General features: G+C 37.1%; 1 protein-coding gene across 2 annotated transcripts in view; it reads right to left on the bottom strand.

Annotated features, from left to right (window-relative positions):
* Positions 1-22567, bottom strand: part of DDX1 (DEAD-box helicase 1) — a 41754-nt gene that overhangs the window by 464 nt on the left and 18723 nt on the right. The window contains exons 14-26 of one of the 2 annotated variants that reach the window (XM_049903484.1): positions 19490-19550; positions 16834-16932; positions 15903-15992; positions 14786-14974; positions 13863-13914; positions 12180-12326; positions 5998-6089; positions 4382-4454; positions 4191-4263; positions 4067-4109; positions 3056-3151; positions 2622-2742; positions 1801-1947 (exon numbers count right to left, since the gene is read on the bottom strand). In XM_049903484.1, coding sequence (XP_049759441.1) covers positions 1817-1947; positions 2622-2742; positions 3056-3151; positions 4067-4109; positions 4191-4263; positions 4382-4454; positions 5998-6089; positions 12180-12326; positions 13863-13914; positions 14786-14974; positions 15903-15992; positions 16834-16932; positions 19490-19550 — 1267 coding nt within the window. In that variant the 3' untranslated portion in view covers positions 1801-1816. Of the gene's footprint in view, positions 1-1615; positions 1948-2621; positions 2743-3055; positions 3152-4066; positions 4110-4190; positions 4264-4381; positions 4455-5997; positions 6090-12179; positions 12327-13862; positions 13915-14785; positions 14975-15902; positions 15993-16833; positions 16933-19489; positions 19551-22567 lie in introns of those variants that run through there. The other variant, XM_049903482.1, reaches the window with a different exon arrangement.

Below are 22567 nucleotides of genomic sequence, written 5' to 3'. Positions count from 1 at the left end.
CAAATCAGGCCTTCAAGCAACCCCTCTCCTGGTCTGGTTACACGTGGCTTCCTCTTTTGACAACTGGTCTCTGAATAATTCCATTTGGACAGTAATTTCAAGAGGAAAAACTCAATAATCCCCTCCAGTCACCCATCTCTATCCAGCGTTCCTCTGGTCAACCCACTTGGACCTGAGAATCATCCCGAAAAAGCTGAAACTAGGAAACCCAACTTCTATTTCCAGTCCTACCAACCAAGCCATGAGGACTTGCATTTTTGTAAGGTCAACTTGTAAAACGAGGCCACGAGTAAAATGACCACGCAGACTCTTTCCAGCTCTAAGTTTTAAGTGGTTTGAATCTGAGGTTTTTCTTTGTTTTTACGTCAGTTCAGAACTCACTTCTAAAGCACGGATTAATGTGTGTAAACACTGCAAAGAACTGTCATCAAATATCTTTCAGATTTGTTATAACACTTCTAGGACATCTTCAAAGAAAGTGGTCGAGAGATAAGTAAAAGAACGGTATCGTCATAATCATTTCACACAAACTATGAACTCGATATATTAGGTAATGGTTTTTTAGAGCTTTTATCTGTTCATACACTGAATTTCATTAAAACTTTGTTTGAAGAAAATATCTCAGTGCTAAAAGGTTTGGAAAACACCATATGAGAGACTTTAATAGCTTGTGTGCTTAAGGAAACTCTAGGACAAGAATGTTTTTTTCCCATAGAAGCTACTTTATAAACTAAGAGTCACAAAAGGCACAAAAGAGCAATCCAATTGTATTTAAATTTTCCTTTTTCCTTCTGGTATTTTAGGCATGAGTCACTATTTGAGGAAATATATTCCAAAGAACTGAGTTCAAGTTTTATATGTTAAAGACCTAGAGGAATAGTGTGGAGCCCTGATGGTGTAGTGGTTAAGCGTTTGGCTGCTAACCAAAATGTCAGCAGTTCGAATCCACCAGCCGCTGCTTGGAAACCCTATGGGGCAGTTCTACCCTGTCCTATAGGGTTGCTTTGAGTAGGAATCGAGGCAACGGGGTAGAGGAATACCAGAATAGTTTTAGCTTTATAGGTATATATCAACTGGAAAGAAAGGGTCTCAATGGGAAGGTAATCCTTCAGAAATACATCTTTACTATCACTAAGTAAATCAGTCATCAAGCCTTAGACACAGAACCTTTTCTAACTCCCTAAAAAAAACTCCATGCTTCCTAACAGTTAGGAAGCATGGAGTTTTTCTACCTCGTCTTTCTACCCCAGGATCATCCAATTTTCTTTCACAGCAAGACTTTCCTCTAGTGTCAATATATATCTAGGCAACCTTAATCATCTTATGATTGTCTCCATTTAGGAGTTGTTGTTAGCTGCCGTTGAGTCAACTCTGATGTACAACAGAACGAAACAGTGCCCAATCCGTGGTGCCATCTCCACAATCCTATGCGTGAGTTCACTGTGGTCGTTTAGAACTATCTCCTATGAAATATTCTACTTTTGGGATATTCACTAGTGGTTCCACATAGGTCCTCTGCCAAATTCATATACCACAAACTCCACTTCATAAGCCCAGAAATTAAAAAAAAAAAAATCAAGAAAGCTTTAAAACAAGACACAAACCTTCATGAACATATAGTACTCATCAAATTTATTATTTTCATTAGACTGCCATTTTATGAAGAATTTTTAAGACTAATGTTTCTCGACATGCAAGAATTAGCACTAATGGCTTAAGTTACTACAAGTACTGCTGCTTGGAAGCAGTACAATTGTTTCAGAGTTTTAAGACTACACACTTTCATTATGCAAATCTTACTTAGTGTATGTTAAAATCAGAAGGTTCTGAACAGCTGGTTAGGAAGGTAGCCAAGATGCAGGAAAGATGTCTGTGCCTCCTTTTCAAGGGCAGCCAACTCTTGAACTGTAGGTGCCAAAACATCCACATGGCCTTTATAGTTTCCACCTGCATCACACACAAATTACAAAGTAATATAAGTGACATGCTTGAAATAACTTGTCAGCAATACTTTGGCTCAATTATATTAGTTTAGACATTGCTTCTAGCAGTAATGATGTACTATTGGGCAATCTATCTCCTAAACTTTGAGTTTTAAAAATGTTACGTTAATTACTCAATATAAATAAATTAGGTCTCACCAACAGCTGCCTCTGTACTCCTACCTACCCTTTCTCCACTGTCTTCTTCAGTCTGGAAACTAGGTTAGCCTTAATCTTAAAAATTTTTCCAGAACAAGCTAAGGAAGGGCATTTCAGGGAAAGGGAATAATATGATGAAGGTCCCAACCTACTTGAATAAAGAATGCTAAAAGCTTCTGATTCCTTGTTTAAAATTATCCATTGTACTCATTTCCAAACAATTCCATAAAACATTCAACTATCCTCATGACAATAATACCTTGAGAAAAACAGCTAAACTGTTATTCTTTATTTACATAAGATCATGCAGTAAAAACGCTACAAGACAGGTATGGACAAAGTGCTAAGAGAATAAAAAGGAGGAAATGATTAATATGCCAATAATACACACTTAACGAAACAAAATTACTCTCTTCTTAAGCTGTAGCTTAAACGGTACACTCACACTTAAAAGAGAGTTAGAAAGAATTCAAAGCTTACCACCAGCGGCCCTTTTTTGACCATAGGTAACTTTCCCATCAAATTCATCCACTGGGACCTTTATATCTGGCTCAACCTGAGAAATGGTACAGTTCAGGTGTTCTTCTACCTCAGATAGCAACTAAGAAAGGGAGAGGAAATTAAAGCATTAGAAAAAAAAAAATCATTTTGACAGAGTTGCATTTTAACAGTATTAAATGAAATCAGGCAGGCTGTAATATTTAGTATAAATGGAAGTTAGATTTCTTAAGTGATGAACCCACAAGCTACAGTTTACAAACTACAACTAACATTAAAACCAATTACTCACTATTTTTCCTTATAATAGATAAGTAGATAAAAGCTGCGATCTAACCTGTTTCGATAATTCCTTAATTCAGCCGTCTATCTGACCAATTTGAGTAAGATTTTTGTGAGTCCACCCCAAGTCTTACCTGCATCTCATTGTACCATATTGTACAGCCACCATCCTCCTTGAGTCTTGTGTTGTAACACCCCTTTCCACGGCTGCTACATACATGGTACCAAACCTGTATTACAGAGGGAAAGAACATTAACACATCTTACAGAGATAGCCTTACTCTAAACCTGTATTTTATGGTTTTCAAAGCAGAAGAAAAACAGACTACAGGTGTAGCACACTACCCAATCTTCACTACTATTCAGTAGTTCTTTCTGAGAATAAACCAAACATTTCTGTAAACTGCCTGTAACAGGAAGGAATTCCCAGCTGAAACGGGCCTGGAAAAGTGAATACTGGGAGCGCTGTGTCAAGATTCCTCCACCACTGGCTGCCTTCACGTCAGTTCTGATGCACAGCAATCCTACATGTGTGAGAGTAAAACTCTGCTCCACAGGGTTTTCAATGGTTGAGTCTTTGGATGTAGATTGCCAGGCCTTTCTTCCAAGGTGCCTATGGGCAGACTTGAACTTCCAACCTTTTGGTCAGCAGCCAAGTGCATTAACCAGTTGTACCACCCAAGGACATATAAAGATTAATATCAAAAATAAATTTCAAATGTCTCCTGTAAGGGAATAATGAAAAAACAACCAAAAATAAACTGGTGAATCTGAACAATGGGTATATGGGTGTTCCTTATTCTTGTTTAACTTTTCTATATTTTTTATCAAAATAGTAAGTTATTCCCTCCCCCACCAAAAAAATCTTCTATACCACCATGCCAGAGAGGGTTTAAATACTTTTTGAAGAAAATGATTACATTAAAGCTATTGAGGGAAAATTATATTTTCCATTTCCCCTTTCTAAGTTTCATACTGCTATTTGTTCGTTCAATGACTACAGAGAAAAAGATACCATTAAAAAGCTCATTTATATTCCATAGGCACCTGAATTCAATTTCAATGGAAAAATGAAACTGCTTTTATTTCCAACATCTAAAATCACAACACACACACTGAATATAGCAGAGTACTGAAAAGGTTACCTTCTCTTTTTCTGTCGCTACCAGAGAAATGGCCAGACCCATCCTGAAAGAGTTTAAAAGTCTTTATTAGATTTTATTCTTGAAGTGTGTTAAGCTTAAAAAAAAAAAAAAATTACAGCAGTACCTTTCAGCCCTTCCTACCCTGCCAATTCGATGTACGTAGTTTTGCTTTTCATCCGGGAGGGTGACATTTATAACTGTAAATAAAAACAATTTTTGCCAATTGGAATTAATTTGTAAATATTTCAAACATACTAGAGTGCTTTACTTTAGATTCTATAAAATTCAAACTATAGGCATAAAAATTCTTTTTACCATAAGGCACGCCATGGATATCAATTCCTCTAGCAGCCACATCTGTGCAAATCAAGAATCTTACATCTCCTTTCTAAAGAGATCAGAAAGAAGACAAAGGGATTTGTTAGTACCTATGCTAAAATAAAAACACAAATTCTACCTTTCCACTAAATGAGATGTTTAATAACCCATGTGTTACTACCAGATTATAGGTCCAGATGCTCATATTTCCTGGATCATCTTCCCAGTACTTCCCACCTTTTTTCACATTATGGGGCCTAGAGAAAATTATACCAGTATTATACATTGGGGGGAGCCCTGATGTTCACTAGTTAAGAGCTATGGAGTTAACCAAAAGGTTGCCATTAAATCTACCAGCCGCTCCTTGGAAACTGTAAGGGGCTATTTTACTCTCTCCTACAGGGTTGTTATGAGTAAAAATCAACTCCACAGCAACAGGTTTGGTTTCGGTTTTTATACTCTGGGGTAAACACACTGCGGTAAACAGACGAGATTGCTTGTGGGTAGAGGCTACTGGCCCTTAGCTCCAAATGGCTCAAGCCCTATCCACCTTCGCCAAGGGCTATGCAACCTATTTGTGTGCTGCCCCCAAACAATAATAAAATGTTTTTAATTCTACAAAAACATACTGACGTCTTGCTTAAATTAATCTGTAAATTAAGTTTACTATAAATATCATTATAAGCTATTTTAATTCATTACTACATTTTTTCTCCATCTTTCTTCTTTTTGATGCCATGTGTTTTCAGTATTGAAATTCATGTTTACTAATTGAGTGTGTTTAAATTCTTGTTTGATAGTATGGATTTTGAGAAATATAATCTAGTAATACAAGCCACCAATGAGGTGTGCGGCACTGTGGCTCCAACGATTTGTGGTATAAGAATATACCAACAAGAGCTATATAAATAATTTACTGCTGGCACCTTTCCACTAGGTTACATGGGGAACTTCTGGTTTTCCATTTATGACACAGAAAAACCAAAACAAACCCATCAGGCTCCCTAACTATCACACAGGAAAGCCATAACTATGCTTGCCAGCCTTATCTCACAGAAATAAAGGAAAAAAATGCAAAAGTTTACAAAACTAACACATCCAGGAGCATCACTGAATGGAACGCTCAACCAACTCCCATCTGCTGAGCTTCACGCCTTCCAAGAGGGATCCACCTTGACACTAAATGGATTAAAAAATGGAATAATGCCTTACCTCTAAGGTCCAGAGGCCTAAGAAGCGGCTGGTGTATCTTTAACTCAACGATCTAATGAAAGAGCTAAAAATGTCTTGCAAACACTGTTTAACTTTCCAATGATGCTTCTCCTAAAAGCATCCACCTGAAAAAAATGACTAAAACTTTCTTAAATTGAAAATTCTAATTACAGTAGTGTTGTGCAATTTACCATTTATCATGGTGTAATTTTTTTTATTTTACGATTTGAGTGTCAAAGCTGACTAAATCCTGCCATAATGAAGATGTATCAGTTAGGGCAGAAATATTTTGAAATATCTGTGACAAGAATTGCTTTAATAATGTTAACTGGGATTGATCAAAACTATATATACGTTTCCTCTTAAGGGTTAAGAAGATATAGCTAACTAAATATCAGTACCTTAAATCTTTCCAAGTTTTGCTTTCTCTCATGAGGCTTTCTGTCACCATGAAGACAAACACAGGAGAACTGGTGTCCTTTTTTATCTGGTCCTAGCAAAAACACATTAAACGTTCAACCTTGGAAAACATTACACTTAAGACAAAAAGCCAATAAAATTCAGACTACAATATTACCACACAATTCTATGAAAATCTATACCCCAACTTGCCATAAACCAGGGTTAACACAATTTTGGTCATAGGAGAAATGTCATTAAAATGAATTCCATGTAGCATTAAATGATATTTATTTTTAGGAATATTTTAAGAGTTGCCCATACTCATCTGCTGGAGCAGTGGATAAAGCAGTACGCCAGCTAAAAAGTGTTAGTAAGGGGGAAATGTATGTGTACAGAACTCTCCTATTTCATACAAAGCTAAGAATCAAAAGACAGTCAAAAGAGATCATTCTTAGAAGAACTGAAAACAGTTTTAAGCCCATGCCCCACAAGCCTGCCCTCCTTGGCTGTTCTTAGCAACTTAGTTATCTGGTTTTCATGCTCCAAGTAAATTAGAAGCAGCAAAAGGATGAAGAGATGCCACTACAGAAGCAGGCAAAGCGATAGCCAGCCCTAAAAAAGACACTCTTCAAGACGACACAGTAACGAAAACAGTGTTCGAGAACATTCAGAGAAGGGGACAACAAACGGCCTTCTAAATCTCAACAGAACCTGTAGACACCACCAGGAGATAGGCGAGAATAACAATGATGCCAATAAATATTCTCCATAGTAAATTAGGTTCAATAAAATATACTTGAGAATTCAAGGAAACAGAATACATTTTGAAATATATCCACCCAAAATGACTAACACAAAAACTAATTATGCAGGAGTGAAATAACAGCTAACTGGAACTTCCAGATGCATACAGCTAAGGTTTCTTTATATTCTGGATTCAAGTGGATTGGGTAAGTATCATATATACAATGCCAATCCCTGGTCAGGATATGCGGCGGGGAGGGGAGTACAGTGATTGGGAACCTTTTACTCCTTTCCTCTAAATCCCAGGAATCTGGCATATATTCTGTTATTTCGGTTTTAGTAATGGTTTGGGAAATTTATTTTCTAGGTAGAAAAACCAAACTAAACCAAACCCCCTGCTGTTGAGTCAATTCCAACTCATAACGATCCTATAGGACAGAGTAGAACTGCCCCATAGGGTTTCCAAGGAGTGGCTGTTGGATTCAAACTCCCAGCCTTTCGGTTAGCAGCTGAGCTCTTAACCACTGGGCCACTGGGCTCCCGAGGTAACCCAAATGTTTGAGGATAAAAGAAACTAAGAATATTACTACTACTTGCTCAACAGCTCTCCTAACCACACAATCAAATCCTCCATTCAGAAACAACATGGACAGAAAGAAAATATTTATTAAAAAACAGGGACTATAACTAAAACAACAAAGTCTGTCTGTCTGCCAGGACTTGAAAACATAAATGTGCTACTGAACTGTTCCCTGTAATGAACAGTTTTAATGTGTTCTATATATAATTACTGGCTCAGACTTTTAAGTGTTGTTCCAATTTTCTGCATCCTTTTAAATTTTCTCTCCCTTTGATGTATGTCAATTATAAAGGAGATGTGTTAAAAGTCTTCCCCCACTATGATGGGGGATTTATCCATGATACCTTGTGTATATGTCAATTTTTACTTTATACATTTTCTCCAGCACTTGTTATGAATATTTTCAAATATAGAAAAACTAAAAGAATTTCAACAGTGAATAGCTATATACCCACCACCTAAATTCTACCATTAACATTTTAATATACTTGCTTTACCATATATCTCTTTCCATCCCTCCATCCTTCCATCAACTCATCCTTGTATTTCTGATGCATTTCAATGTAAACTGCAGACATCAGTACATAATTCAGTATGTATATCATTAACTGGAGTTAAGTAGTTCTCTAGTTTTTTTTTTTTTAAGGTAAAATTTACATACAAGAAAATGCACAAATCTCAAGTGTACATTTGCTGAGTTTTGACAAATGCAAATGCCAGTGTAGCCCAAAGCCCTATCAAAACAGAGGATATTGAATATTACCCCGCAGAGTATCCTCATGTCCTCTCCCAGTCAATCCCTGCTCCCACCTTCCCAGGAAAAGCTGCTGTTCTTATTTTTCTCCACCAAAGATTAGTAGTGATTGTTCTAGAACTTCATACAAATGGAATCACACAGCATATACTCTTGTGTAAGGCTTCTTTCACACAGTATAATGTTTCTGAGATTAATCCATGGTTGCTGCATACATCAACGTTAAGGAGTAGTCAGATGCTTCCAGGGTCCCTCTTACAACAAAGACCCAAAAAAAACAAGTGAATCGATCACATATATGACAAGCTAAGAGCCCTGAACATCAAACGCAAAGTTAAGAAATCAAACTGAGCAGCAGGGGGAGGAAGAGACAGTTCAGAAATGGTGAGGAGCTGCTGGACCTGACTTAGTGGGAACTGGCACCCCACAGGCCTGATCCTCCAGCAAGACCAGCAGTAGTGTTTGGGACACATTTTCCACAGCAGGTGTGAGCAGCAGAGTCTACTCAGGCCTCCAGAATCCGCGAAGAACAGTGCTCTCAGCAAAAGATAAGTGCTTGAGTCTAATTTATCATGTGGACCAAAAAGCACCCCTTTTCAAAGAACTCCTTCCCATTTATCTGATCCCTCCTCCCTCTGTTCCAGCCTTCGAGCAGGTTTCAGTGATGGTCACTTTCCCTGGACCTAAGATAGGTCATGCTGCCTGCTGTGAGCCATTCTCCCGGCCTTGGAGAAGGAACAAATTAACAAATGGGGAAAAAATAATCTACCAGCTCCCCTAAGCTGGAAACTCAGAGCAGAAGCAGCTCCTTTGCCTGGGCACGAGCACAAGCGGTCCAGTCTTTGAATAACTTTCACCCCTGTATGGACCTGTGTGGGCCCATTTCAGCAGCGTAGGCCCTCCCTGGCACAGTGCAACAGTGTATGTGCCTGAGGTCTGACTTCAACCGTGTCAGCTGTGTGGTGGGCAGGCGGATTTTTGATGTTTGACACTGCTCTACCTATTAAGCAGGGTCCTCACCTACCCACATCAGGGGCCTGAGGACTGGTGGCTTCACCCATGCCACCTAGCCACCTGTGACAGGAGTCCAAGGAAGTGGTGCCTCCCAGTCCATACAGCCGAAAGAATTGGGTGCCCAGGGTCCGGCTGCAGAGCACTCTAGGGAACAGGGATGTGCTTTCCTCACAGACACTCGGGGGGTGGTTGTCAGCCCTCTGCCTTGCTCAGAGCATGACTCCCTGCTGCAACTAGATACCTGTGTCTACACTAATCACTCCTGTTCTTCTAAGACTTTTGGTGAGAGCCTGCACCACACACTTGGTGACCAACTACCTGGACACCTAAGCTGAATTCATACATGAAAAGTAAATGGACTCCTGGGCTCAGGTACCTGATAACAGCTCTAGCCATCTGGTGACAGGATGTTAGAGCTTCAAAGCCACCAATAATCAAACTAGCTCACTCGGGCAGCCTACTTGGGCATACCAAAACAAAACAAAGGAAGAAGCTAGGAATTAGTAAGCAAACATAAAAATAAATCAATACAATAACTTCCATAGATGGCTTGGAGACAACAGTCAATATCGAATCACACAAAGAAGCAGACCCTGATCGCTTCAACAAGCTCCCAAGACAAAGAATCAAGGAATCCTCCAACAAAGAGATATTCCTAGAATTACCAGAGGTAGAATACAAAAGATTAATACACAGCGCTCTTCAAGATATGAGGAAGGAGGTCAGGCAAAATGCAGAACAAGCCAATGAACACACACATAAAGCAGTGGAGGAAATTAGGAAGGTTATTCAAGAGCATAATGACAAATTGAATAGGCTGCAAGAATCCATAGAGAGGCAGCAAACAAAAACTCAGAAGATTAAGAATCTGATTTCAGAATTAGACAACTCAATAGAAAGTCAGAGGAGCAGAACTGAGGATATGAAAGTTAGAATTAGTGAGATTGACGATAGAACACTTGGCACCAACACATTCAAAGAAAAATCAGATAGAAGAATTAAAAAAATATAAAGAAACCCTAAGAATCATGTGGGACTCTATCAAGAGAAATAACCTACCAGTGACTGAAGTACCAGAACAGAGAAGGAGAACAGAAAATACAGAGAATTGTTGAAGATTTGTTGGCAAAAAACTTCCCTAATATAGTGAAAGAAGAGAAGATATCTATCCAAGATGCTCATCGAAACTCACACAAGGCAGATACCAAAAGAAAGTCACCAAGACATAATCAAACTTGCTAAAACCAAAGATAAAGAGAGAATTTTATGAGTGGCTAGAGATAAAGGAAACGTCACCTACAAAGGAAAGTCAACATTAAGTAGGAGTATTCCATTGTATAAATATGCCAGTTTGTTTAGCCATTCTCCTACTGATGGACACTCAAGGTGTTTTTGGTTTGGGTCTATTATAAATACAGTAGTTATGAACATTCTTGCATATATCTTGTCATCAATATATGTTCATTTATCTTGGGTGAATAGTTAGGAATTGAATTGCTAGGCCCTAAGATAGGTATGGGAGCTCTGGTGGCTTAGTGGTTAAGAATCGGCTCCTAACCAAAAGGCTGGCAGGTCAAATCCACCAATTGTTCCTTGGAAGCCCTACGGAGCAGTTCTACTCTGTCCTCTAAGGGTCACTATGAGCCAGAATCCACTCGACAGCAACAGGTTTTAATGGGTAAGACAGGTATGTGTTTAATTTTATAAAAAGCTGCAAAACCTTCTACCAAAATGATTGCTATCATTTTGCATTCTGACCAATGACATATGAACATTCCAGTTGCTCCACATCCTCACCAAAATTTACTGTTGTCAATCTTTTTAATTTAGCCTTTCTGATGAGTATACAATGGCATCCCATTGGGATTTTAATTTGCATTTTCCTAATGACTGATGATGTTGAGTACCCACTGGTTTATACACGTAAAGTTGTATTATAAAAACAAAACTTTTTATTTAAGGAGCATATAAATTAGAATCATTATTATCTTCTGTGTAGACTGAATAGTTTATTATATAGTGGCTCTTTATTTCTAGTAATTTTTTATCTTAAAGTCTACTGTGCTTCTTATTAATATAGCTAAACTAGCTTTTAGTTAACAAGAGATATTTATATACAGTCCTGTGCGCCAACGAGTTAATTCCAACTCATAGCGACCCTGTAGCACAAAGAAAAATTGCCTCATAGGGTTTCCAAGAAGCAGCTGGTAGATTCGAACTGCGAACCTTTTGGTTAGCTGTCAAGCTCTTAACCACTGTGCCACCAGGGCTCCCATACACACACACACATTTTTTTTCTCTCATTCCTTCACCTGTCAACACTTCTATGTCCTCAGATTTTAGGTATGTTCCTTTTAAATGGCATATAGCTAAATTCTATCCAGTCTAACAACCTATGTCTTTTAACAGAAGACTTCAGTCTACTTATATTTACAGTGTTTACTGATATATGCAGATTTTTCCACCATCTATCTTATTTTATAATCTCTAACCCTCCTTTTTCTTTTTTTCTCTTTCTTTCTTACCCTCTTTTAGATTAAGGAGGAAACCCTGGTGGCATAGTGGTTAAGTGCTATGGCTGCTAACCAAAGGGTCGGCAGTTCAAATCTGCCAGGGGCTCCTCGGAAACTCTATGGGGCAGTTCTACTCTGTCCTGTAGGGTCACTATGAGTCAGAATCAACTCGACGGCACTGGGTTTGGTTTGGTTTTGGTTTAGATTAAGGACTTTTTTCTCATTCTATTTCTCCCCATTTACTGGCTTAGAAGATAATCATTTTTTTATTTAATGGTTACTCTTGAAAATTTAACATGAAAGTTACTAATACTACCCTTCTCTCAAATGCAATAAGGGCCTCAGAATGCACTGAATCATCTTCACAGTAATGAAAACATACGTATGTGGGAAATCTCATTGTTTTCCTAGGGCTTATTACAGGAAAAAGCAATGAATAAACCTAGATACTTACAAGGTTCCATCACTGTTTTAAATTCTATGCATGTATCCTAGACTGTATCAACACAAGACTATGTAATAACCTTTATTAAATGAGGAAATAAACACAAGCTATTTCAAGTGAGGAAAAAGTACCTCCTCCTTGTTGCATAAAATACTGCTCCAAGTTATCACAGTCAATTTTGGTTCTACAGAAGATAATTGCTTGATCCATCTTGTGTTCCTTGATTGCCCGGACAGCATACTCCCCCTTCAGGATTTTAATAGCTTCAGACCACATCTCTTGAATATCACAACAAAAAAAGAGAATTCGATCTCAGGTTGTTATGAACATAACATAGTCATGGACTTACTGTTTAACTTTCTTTAAAAAAAAAACAACATTTTAAATATAGACAAGGACAAGAAGGAATAAGAGAAGGTGAAATAGTGAGTTAATCCACTGTTCATTTTTTTTTTTCTAATGTTAATTTTTTATGCCAACCTATGGGGTACAAAAACACCCATAACCATATCTCATAGGGGGAAAAATATACAAATGCACAGAAATATGTATCTACACCAAAACTTTGTTCTACCTCTCATGGAGAAAAAACTAATGACATTCTGCCTTGCATTAACTATCTCTAAATGCTCAAAAAATGCTTATTAAATTATTTTAACTCCTTTTTAAAAAAATAACTAATGTACTTTCTAAACACCAGCAAGTTCAAACTTGACTCTATGGAATAAAAAACCTTAACACCAAACCTAGTTAATAATTCTTTAGTTATTACCCTCCAAACTGTCTCTCTATTTTTCAGTGTGGAGCTAAGCTATAGTTATTTCTCAACTACTTAATGCAAGGTTTTAATTCTGTAATCCAACATATCCAAGGTTTCTCTGGTCATCTCTAATTGTAAAGATGCAAAAAGAACAAAACTTTTATAAGGAAAGTATATCAAGCAGTAAATAATTTTATACCATAAAATGTATTCCCAAAGGGTTGTGATACATTATTTTGAACTAATAGTGTCTCTCCTCCTCTCCAGCAATAAGGTTAGTTGCGCAAACATCTTGTAAATTTGAAGCTAATATAGGACTCAGTTCAAAGGAACCCTCTTTAACCAAAATTTCATATAATTCACATTTTAGATACTTGTCAAAGAATTCAGCCATGAACCAAATGCATTCTAATCCTTGCCAATGATTCCCTTGAGACATCTGACGTCAGACACCCAACTTAATGGACTTAATATCCATTCTTCCAGGTTCTCTAAGCACTATCTTTGTATCATGTTTCTTCATGTATCTTCAAAAACACTATGTACCTGAAACAAATTGGCTCAGCTCTGCATAGATTTATCTTCAATACATCAACATTTACTGTTATGCTTTTAAAAATCCATAAACTATTTAAAGATCATTTTGGTATCTTTTGCAAAACTGTAGCTAAAGACATTTTTGTTAACCAATTTTGCTATGTGAAGAGCCTACATAACATTCAAGGCCAGTACAAAGTCTGTCTCCAGAGAAATCTGCTGGTTTCCTACGACAGTGAGAATTATATATACATAATCCAAAATATTTGTGATTTAGATGCCAGGAGGCTAAGAACTAAATTCAGTGATTAACTACAGTAACTAATTCCCCTAAGTGGACAGGTTCCTTTTTTATTATTTTTGCTTTGTTTTTTTTTTATTTTCAATTTTCCTAATTGTTCTAATTTTTTAAGTCACCTCAAATCCTTCATGAAAGTAAGCAGGACATAAATTCAATGAAACAAAACAATTCCTTTTCAAAATCTTTGAACACAGTTTGTTGACTCTTTTAACTTACCTGGACTGTTAGCACCAGGTCTAGTGTTGTCTTTTGCGTGTACTTCGTCAGTCTACGAAAAGCAAAGAATAAAAAAAGGTAGGGGATAATTAAATAATGACTCAGAACAGGTGTCATTTTTTACTAAAGAGAACTATCTATGTCTTTTGACTGCATTCCAGGCCTGTATCTTCAGATCCATTCAAAAGAACCCTTTATTATCTATAGGTGTGTGGTGAAAAACCAATTCTAAATACAATAATAAAAATGTAAAGTGGTTTTCAGGAAACTGTGTATTTGTAATAAACATATCCTTATTATAGAAGGAGTCCCTGGGTAGTGCAAACAGTTAATAAACTCAGCTAACCACAAGGTTGAAAGCTTATGTGTCTACCTGGAGATGTCTCAGAAGAAAGGCCTGGCGATTTACTTCCGAAAAACCAGCCATTAAAAACGCTATGGAGCACAGATCTACTCTGACACACAAGGGGTTGCCATGAGTTAGAGCTGGCACGAAGGCAACTGTTTGTTTTTAATTATAGAATTGTAAATCTAGCAACAGTGGGAAAAATAACAAGACAGCCACATGAAACTAATTTTCAGAGAGCAAGGAACATTAAGAGGACACAGCTGAGGATTCCTACTAAAATGTTACTAAGAATGAAAATCACTGTATCTGAAATTAAGTCTATATATAGATAATCCTATTTATTTATAGAAATTACATCAAAGATGCTGATGACAAAATGACAAAAATGAAAAAATCCATCCCTTACCCAGTGCCTTAAAGCTCTAAGCATTCACTGACCGTGAACGCACCATCCGCCTCTCCTCTTTGGTACAATATCGAGTTGCTTTCAGCATCACTAAGAATCATCACTAGGGTAACCTAATTTACGAGTAGTTTCTATTCTACACAAGTGGCAACGTTACCAAGTACTTACTCGAATGTGATTTTTTCCAAGCCTCTCCCAGAGTCTGTCAGTTTTGGGATTCACTGGGACAACAACATGATGTACGGTATCAGGAACGGAATCTTCTCCTTTTAAATCAACCCAAGTGGGAAAGTGCATAATCTTCTCAGACAGCTTCTTTACATCAAAAGAATGCAAAGTAGCAGAGCAAACAATCACCTAAGAATAAAAAAATCAAACTTTAAATAAAATTTTATTTTATAATAATAGTAATTTTATCACATGAATACTGACAGAGCATGTGGCCACAAAGTGTGCTAAACCTGGAATTTACAGACAAGCGTAACACCTGGCTCTAGGCAGCAATAAGCAGGGTTGTGGCTTTGGGCAGGTTAATCTCCCTGAGCTTCGGTCCCCTCACTGTCACACAGAAACCTTGCCACCTATTCCTATAAGGAATACAGGTCCTGTAAGAGGTCCTACGAAAAACTAAGTCAGATGAAAAGGTTTTAAAAATTCAAAATCCTATGTTACTATCTGGAAACCCTGCTGGCGTAGTGGTTAAGAGCTATGGCTGCTAAACCAAAAGACCAGCAGTTCGAATCCACCAGGCGCTCCTTGGAAACTCTATGGGGCAGTTCTCCTCTGTCCTATAGGGTCGCTATGAGTCAGAATCAACTCGACGGCAGCGGGTTTGAGTATGTTACCATTTAATCCCCTTCTCCCAAAAAGTTTCACCCTTTTGAACTCTTCCGAAGAAGGAAGAGAAAAATACGAGTAACATTTTCAGAGATAATTACTAAAGAAGCAACTGTTTTTTAATATGTCAAGACAATTGTTTCCTTCAAACAGGAAGCAGTACTAATAGTCTGAATATAAACGCTCAGCGGGAAATAAAAAACTAGAATTTTTTTTTCCTTACAGTCTTTGCAACACCTAAGTAATTTACTCAAAAGTCCTTCTCTCTTATTTCTAAAAGCTTTTAAGATTGTTTCTTTTGTGTGTACTATTCAATCAAGTAACAAAGCAAATGTTTTATACGGCAGTTAGAGGCACTAAAACAAAAAACTCTGACCCTGCTCACAAGCATAAATACATAAACAATTGTCTACACGTATTTTAAGATGCGTTAGTCTTCATTTTATACCTGAAGTCGTTTCCCATCAGAGGTAATCTGAGGAATCTGACTGTGAATCCTATTTATAAAATCAGAATAGCCTTGAGAAAGAAGCCCATCCTGTAGGAGAAGCAAAGAACATTAATTTTTAATCAGTACCTAAACTTTTCTTTTCCAAATCCAATGTTAAACATAAAGAAAATAATTTATACACTTACATACCCCATGTTTTTACAATAATTATTTTCAGATAGATATTTAAAGATAAGTTATAAATTCAACTTTAGAGTTCATGTGACTAAAATATGAAAAAGCTGACAATAAACAATGCAAAAACTAATATTCTAATTTTCTAAAAGGACTTCTACCATTTCTACAGTTAATAGTTCCTACATGTCTTTAAGGATGATTTTAATTAAAACAAACAAAAAACCCTCAGTGCTAGGAAACTAGTTCATCTTGAAAATAACATGTCTGAAGAGCCTTGAACACATTAATGCCCTCTCATAGTCCACATTTCCAGCTCTGACATAAAGCAATAATTCGTAATGTGGGGAAAAAAAATGTATGTACAAACAAAAGTAGACATTTGGAGTAAAAAACAAACCTACATATCTAATAATGGAAATGGTTCAATGAACCATGAAGTATCCTTACGACAGAGCACTAGACAGCCTTTAGAAATTGTTAACAAACAATCTTTCACGGAAGGCATAAATACTTATGATATTACATTTTAAAAAAAGATTTTTCCAGATTCTTCATAGTTTGATTTCAACTACATAAAGTAACAAGTATATAAATAAAAGGAATAGGTGAAACTATACCAAACTGGTTACAGTAATTATCTCTGGGTAATGGGAGCATGACTGAATTATATTTTTAATTCACCACTTTACATATTTTATCTTAAAAAACATAAACAAACTTCTTTTTAAAGCATGATTATATTTCAACATACAGCTTCATCCAGGACCAGGAATCTAACTTGAGATAAGTTCAGCTTTCCAGTTGACACCAAATCATCTAGTCTTCCCGGGGTGCCTACAACTATATCTACCTGAAAAATATCAAAAGATACACCTAGTAAAAACTGAAGAACTATCACAATTACCTTAAAATAGCAACCAACAACTATTTAGTTACAATAAAAACACGCACACTAGAACGGTCACCAAACCAACATCTCATATTGTCAAGTCGGTTCTGACTCACGGTGATCCTGTGGGCTACAGAGTAGAACTGAGCTCCATAGGGTTTTCTTGGCTGTACTATTTATGGAAGCAGATCTCCAGGCCTTTCTCCCACAGTGCCACTGGGTGGATTTGAACTGCCAACCTTTCAGTTAGTAGTTGAGAGTGTTTGCACCACCCAGGGACCTAGGAATAGTCACAGTCAATGGTAAATTATGCATAATTATATAAAAAAGGCATTATAGATAACACCATATATCAAACTTGTATTTGGCTTGAATTAATGTGAAGGTTTTTGCAATTGATTTGATATCTTAACTATTATATAGTCTTATACATAGTTTTTAAATTTCCCAAATAAATGTCAGAAGAATTTACAGAAACTCTGAAATTAAATCAGGATTCGAATCCTAGTTCCACTGTTAATCAGCTATATGACCTTAATTTAATTTCTTTCAATTTCAATTTTCTCATTTTTGAAATAGGGTAATACCTCTTGCTTTTTAAGATGGTTGTGATAATTAAGAGATAAGATACATAAAACAATGCCAAGTTTCAGATGCTGAGTAAATTTGGTTATAATTAGTAACAAAAACAATCTGATTATTCAGGAAAATGATAATTACTATTTGCCAATTGTTTATAATGAACAGGCACTGTGTTAAGTATTTTGCAGGTATTATATCATTTCGTGTTACCTCTAAGGTAAATACAAAAGTAAGTACTATTACTGTTATTATTCCAAATATATTACTAGTATTATTTAACTAGCAAGTCTAAGTTCTACCTAGAGAATACTGTCTCAAAATGTAAAGATAAAATTACCTCCATGCATTGAGCATTCACAATTTGTGAGAGGTACAGAGAGCAGTAAACAAAATACGATTCAGGTTCTGTATATAACCTCTCTTTTACACAGGATTCTAACCAATCATGGGAGTTTCCTCTCTCCCCAAATTGAGTAGGTTAAAGTCAGTGTAGAAACAGACATAAGGCCTCTCAGTTAAAAAAAAAAAAACAGGTCAGTTAGATTGGAAAAAGCTCAGAGAAATATTTATCTGATCGACACAGCACTAACTATTCCGTCAGGCCTCAGCTGCATACACTGCATAATGCTGCACGAGACTGAAACGCTGAAACAGTTCTCCTTTCTCATTCCAAAGCTGATTTTTTCCCCCAACATCAGGCACAACACAGGGCTAAAACTGAACCAGAGGATGGTGGAAGATGAGAGAAGTAGGGAATATAATAAAGGTAAGAAGAGTAGAAAGGGGACATATTATATCCTCTAAGAATTAAAATGGAATTAAATCCTGTCAAGAAAGCTATGGAATAGCACTGTCTTTACTCTGTCATTGGCATCATCAGCCATTGCTAAACTCTGATATACAACTGAGGAAAGCGTATCTAATTCCCTAAACATGAGCTGAAAAACTTTATATCTTACATGAAAAATGGGTTTGGGTTTGAGGGACCAAGATTGGGAATGAACACATTAAAACTCTTTTACATCCACTAAACTAAAATAAACATACCACACTACATGAAAACCCATCAAAGCAATATTACTCGTATTTTTTTTTTTTTAGTACTGAAAAGTACAATAATACTAATTTCAAAGAGTGATTCCTTATTCTTAACACTCCCTGTCAGGTCAAATCTGAAGTCCACTCAGCAAAAACTCAACTTGACAGAGGCATCAGTGGAATCGGGGGGCAGACACTGTTGCTGCCATGACACAGGATCAGGTGGTTTAGATTAACGAATAAGCTACACAGGAAAGAGAAAGTTGTAAGTAGAAAGTTACCTGACATAAACATGCTTTATTGAGTCCTATTTTGTATAACCTATATTTAGCTATAGAGTGGCTGAGCATAGCTGAGTTAGAATTTCTCAAACTTCTTCCCCAATCACAGGGATCACACAGTCCTTAACTTTGCCCTTGATAACTGTATGCCAGAGCACAAGCCTTTAATCCTTCTCCTTAAGATATCTGAACTCATCTTCCTCCTCACTGGAGCCACTATTTACTGTCTTGTCATTCTTCCCGAGAGTTACTGAAAAAACATCTACCCTTCTCTGCAACCCACTTTACCCCCATTTCTTCACTCAGTTTTCTCTTTTAATTATCCAAAAAAGAATGACTCTTAATTCAAGAAAACTAGAAGAAAATTCTCAGGTCCTCAAAGAGTAAACAAAAAACAAAAATTTATGTATTCTGGAATTTCGCATGAGGGATTTGTAAGAGACTAGTGCTCTATTTCTGAGAAGTTGTACTTATATGGCATAGCTGAACAAATAAATACTCTTCTAAACTTGTATTAATTTTAGCCTCATTTGATTTTTCTTGAACCACAACAGAAGTATATTGCCAAAACACAACAACCTGTAATGTAACTTTTTAAAATTAAAAGTACAACTTACCCCATTGTCCAAAACAGAAAGCTGATCCCGGGCGGCAACACCTCCAATTATCAGAAGCTCCCTGAAATATACACCAGAGTGATAAAGTGGAAAAAGAATTAAAGGCTGCTTTACATTGTTTAAAGGAGCCGTGGTGGTACACTGGGTAAGGCTCTCGGCTGCTAACCAAAATGTCTACAGTTTGAACCCACCAGCTGCTCCGCAGGACAAAGACGTGGCAGTCTGCTTCCACAAAGATTTACAGCCTGGGAAACCCTACAGGGCAGTTCTACTATACTTCTCCCTATAGGCTGCTAGGAGTTGGAGTCGACTTGAAAGCAGTGGATCTGGTTTTGGTTTACATTGCTTGACCTGTATCCGTATCTTTTGGGAGGAAATTAAGATTGACCTTCAGGACTGGACTAATAACTGAATAAATGAAGATAAAATTGAAGTTGCCAATGACTTCATTCTACTTGGATCAACAATCAACTCAAATGGAAGCAGCAGTCAAGAAGTCAACATATTGTAGTGAACAAATTTGCTGCAAAAGATCTCTTTAAAGTGTTAAGAACCAAAGGTGTCATTTTGAAAACTAAGGCGCACCAGACCCGAGCCCACCAGACCCAAGCCGTGGTGTTTTCAATCACCTCATATACATGCAAAAGCTGGACAATGAAAGCGGCAGATAAAAAACAACTGATGCATTCGAACTGTGGTGCTGGCAAAGGATACTGAATACACCATGGACTGACAGAAGAATGAACAAATCAGTCTTAGAAGAAATACAACCAGAATGCTCCTTAGAAGTGAGGATGGTGAGACTATTATTTGCTTAATTTGGACACATCATCAGGAAAACACTAATTCCTAGAAAGGGACATCATGTGTGGTAAAGCAGAGGGTCAACAAAAATGAGGGAAACCTTCAATAAGATAGACTGACACAATAGCCACAACAATGAATTCAAAGATATTGACATCACGAAGACGGCACAGGACCGGGCAACCCTTTACTCTGTTACACGTAAGGTCGCCGTGAGTCGAACTGATTCAGTGACAAATAACAAGAGAGTAATTGAGAAAGAATCCACAACAAAGTAAGTATGAAGCAGGACAGAAACAAGCACTTCATCCAGTAGCCACATATAATGCAAAAGCTAGGTAAACTAACTGAATATAATGTGGAACTTGGAACGCAAAGAAAATTACTCCTTATCTACATATCCTTCCATATTAGGATACATTCAAAGTTCTCAAAAACCTGGTTTCAACCTCCCTTTGTAGATACATATGCTTGTATTTGTATAAATTATCTTGGCAAAGCAACAAAAAAGGGTTGCCTTTGGGAAGATAACCAGAAACTGGGGGGACAAGGTAAAAAACAGACTTACTTTTCACAGAATACCTTTTTTGGTTGTTTGAATTTTTCTTATTCCAAATACTTAAAAACTTTTTACTTTTTTCAGATTAAAAAAGATGGCCTCGTGTCAAAACAATTCAATGGGGAGAAACAGCATTTTCAACAAATGGTGCAGAAACAACTGGACATGCACATGTAATAAATGACGTTAGACTCCCTTCTTGTATTATACACCAAAATCAATTCAAAATGGATCACAGATCTAAATGTAAGACATAAAAATATAAAACTCTTAGAAAACATAGCAGTAAATATTCACGACCTTGGGTTTGGCAAAGGCTTCTTAGATACAACGCCCAAAGCACAAGTAACAAAAGAAAAATACAAATTGGACTTCATCAAAATTCAAAACTTATTTGCTACAAATAATGTCATCAAGAAAATGAAAGGACAACTCAGAAAAGAAGAAAATTTTTGCAAATCATTTATCTAATATGGGACCTGTATCCAGAATATATAAAGATTTCTTACAACTCAACAAATAACCCAATGGAAAAATGGGCAAATGATTTGAACAGACACTTCTCCAATGACATACAAATAGACAATAAGCACAGGAAACACGCTTAACATAATTAGCTATTAAAACCAGTAAAAACCCAAACCAGTTGCCATCAAGTAGGTTCTGACTTACGGCGACCCCATGTGTGTCAAAGCAGAGCTGTGCTCCACAGGGTTTTCAATAGCTGATTTTTTTGAAATTTCTTGAGTAGATGTGAACCGCCTACCTTCCAATTAGCAGCTTAGGGCATTAACTGTTTGAACCACCCAGGGACTCCTAATTAGCTATTAGGGAAATGCAAACCAAAATCACAACATACCCATTAAGATGTCTATAATCAAAAAGAGAGAAAATAACAAGCATTGGTGTGGATGCGTAGAAACTGGAACCCTCCTACATTGCCACAGCTTGTTGCTCTCTAGTCGAATCTGACTCACAGTGACCCTACAGGACAGAGTAGAACTGCCCCGCAGGGTTTCCAAGGAGCAGCTGGTGGATTCAAACCGCTGACCCTTTGGTTAGAAGTCAAGCTCTTATCCACTGGGAACCAGGGCTCCCACATTGCCACAAGGAATGTAAAATGGTGCAGTAACTTTGGAAAACAGTTTGGCAGTTCCTCAAAATGTTAAATATGAAGTTACTACATGACCCAGCAGTTCCATATCTAGGTATTTCATTCAAAAACTGTATACACAAATTGTTTTGTGACATTGGTTGCAATCCCCACAACATGTCAGCACTCTTCCCCTTTCCCCTCTAGGTTCTCTGTATCTATTTGTCCAGTTTTTCTGTCCCTTCCTGCCTTTTCAGCTTTGCTTTTGGGCAAATGTTGCCCATTTGGTCTCGAATACTTGATTGAAGTAAGATGCACACTCCTTATGTGTGTTATTATCTGCTTTATAAACCCAAACCAAGCCCAAACCCATTGCTTTGGAGTCGATTCCAATTCATAGCAACCCTGTAGGACAGAGTAGAACTGCCTCATAGAGTTTCCAAGGAGCGCCTGGCAGATTTGAACTGCCAACCATAGTGATAGTGACCAGTCTGAAAGCCCAAATGGAAGAAAGTCACCACTGTGAGGCAATCTAGAATCAATCTTGTCAAGTTAAGTTTACAAACACGCTAGAAGTAGAGAAATACATTTTCTGTGCAGATGAACTGATAAAATGAATCAA

Source organism: Elephas maximus, chromosome 12, assembly GCF_024166365.1.
Source record: "Elephas maximus indicus isolate mEleMax1 chromosome 12, mEleMax1 primary haplotype, whole genome shotgun sequence".
In the NCBI taxonomy this organism is placed as follows: domain Eukaryota; kingdom Metazoa; phylum Chordata; class Mammalia; order Proboscidea; family Elephantidae; genus Elephas; species Elephas maximus.
This window is presented reverse-complemented; position numbering and strand designations above follow the sequence as displayed.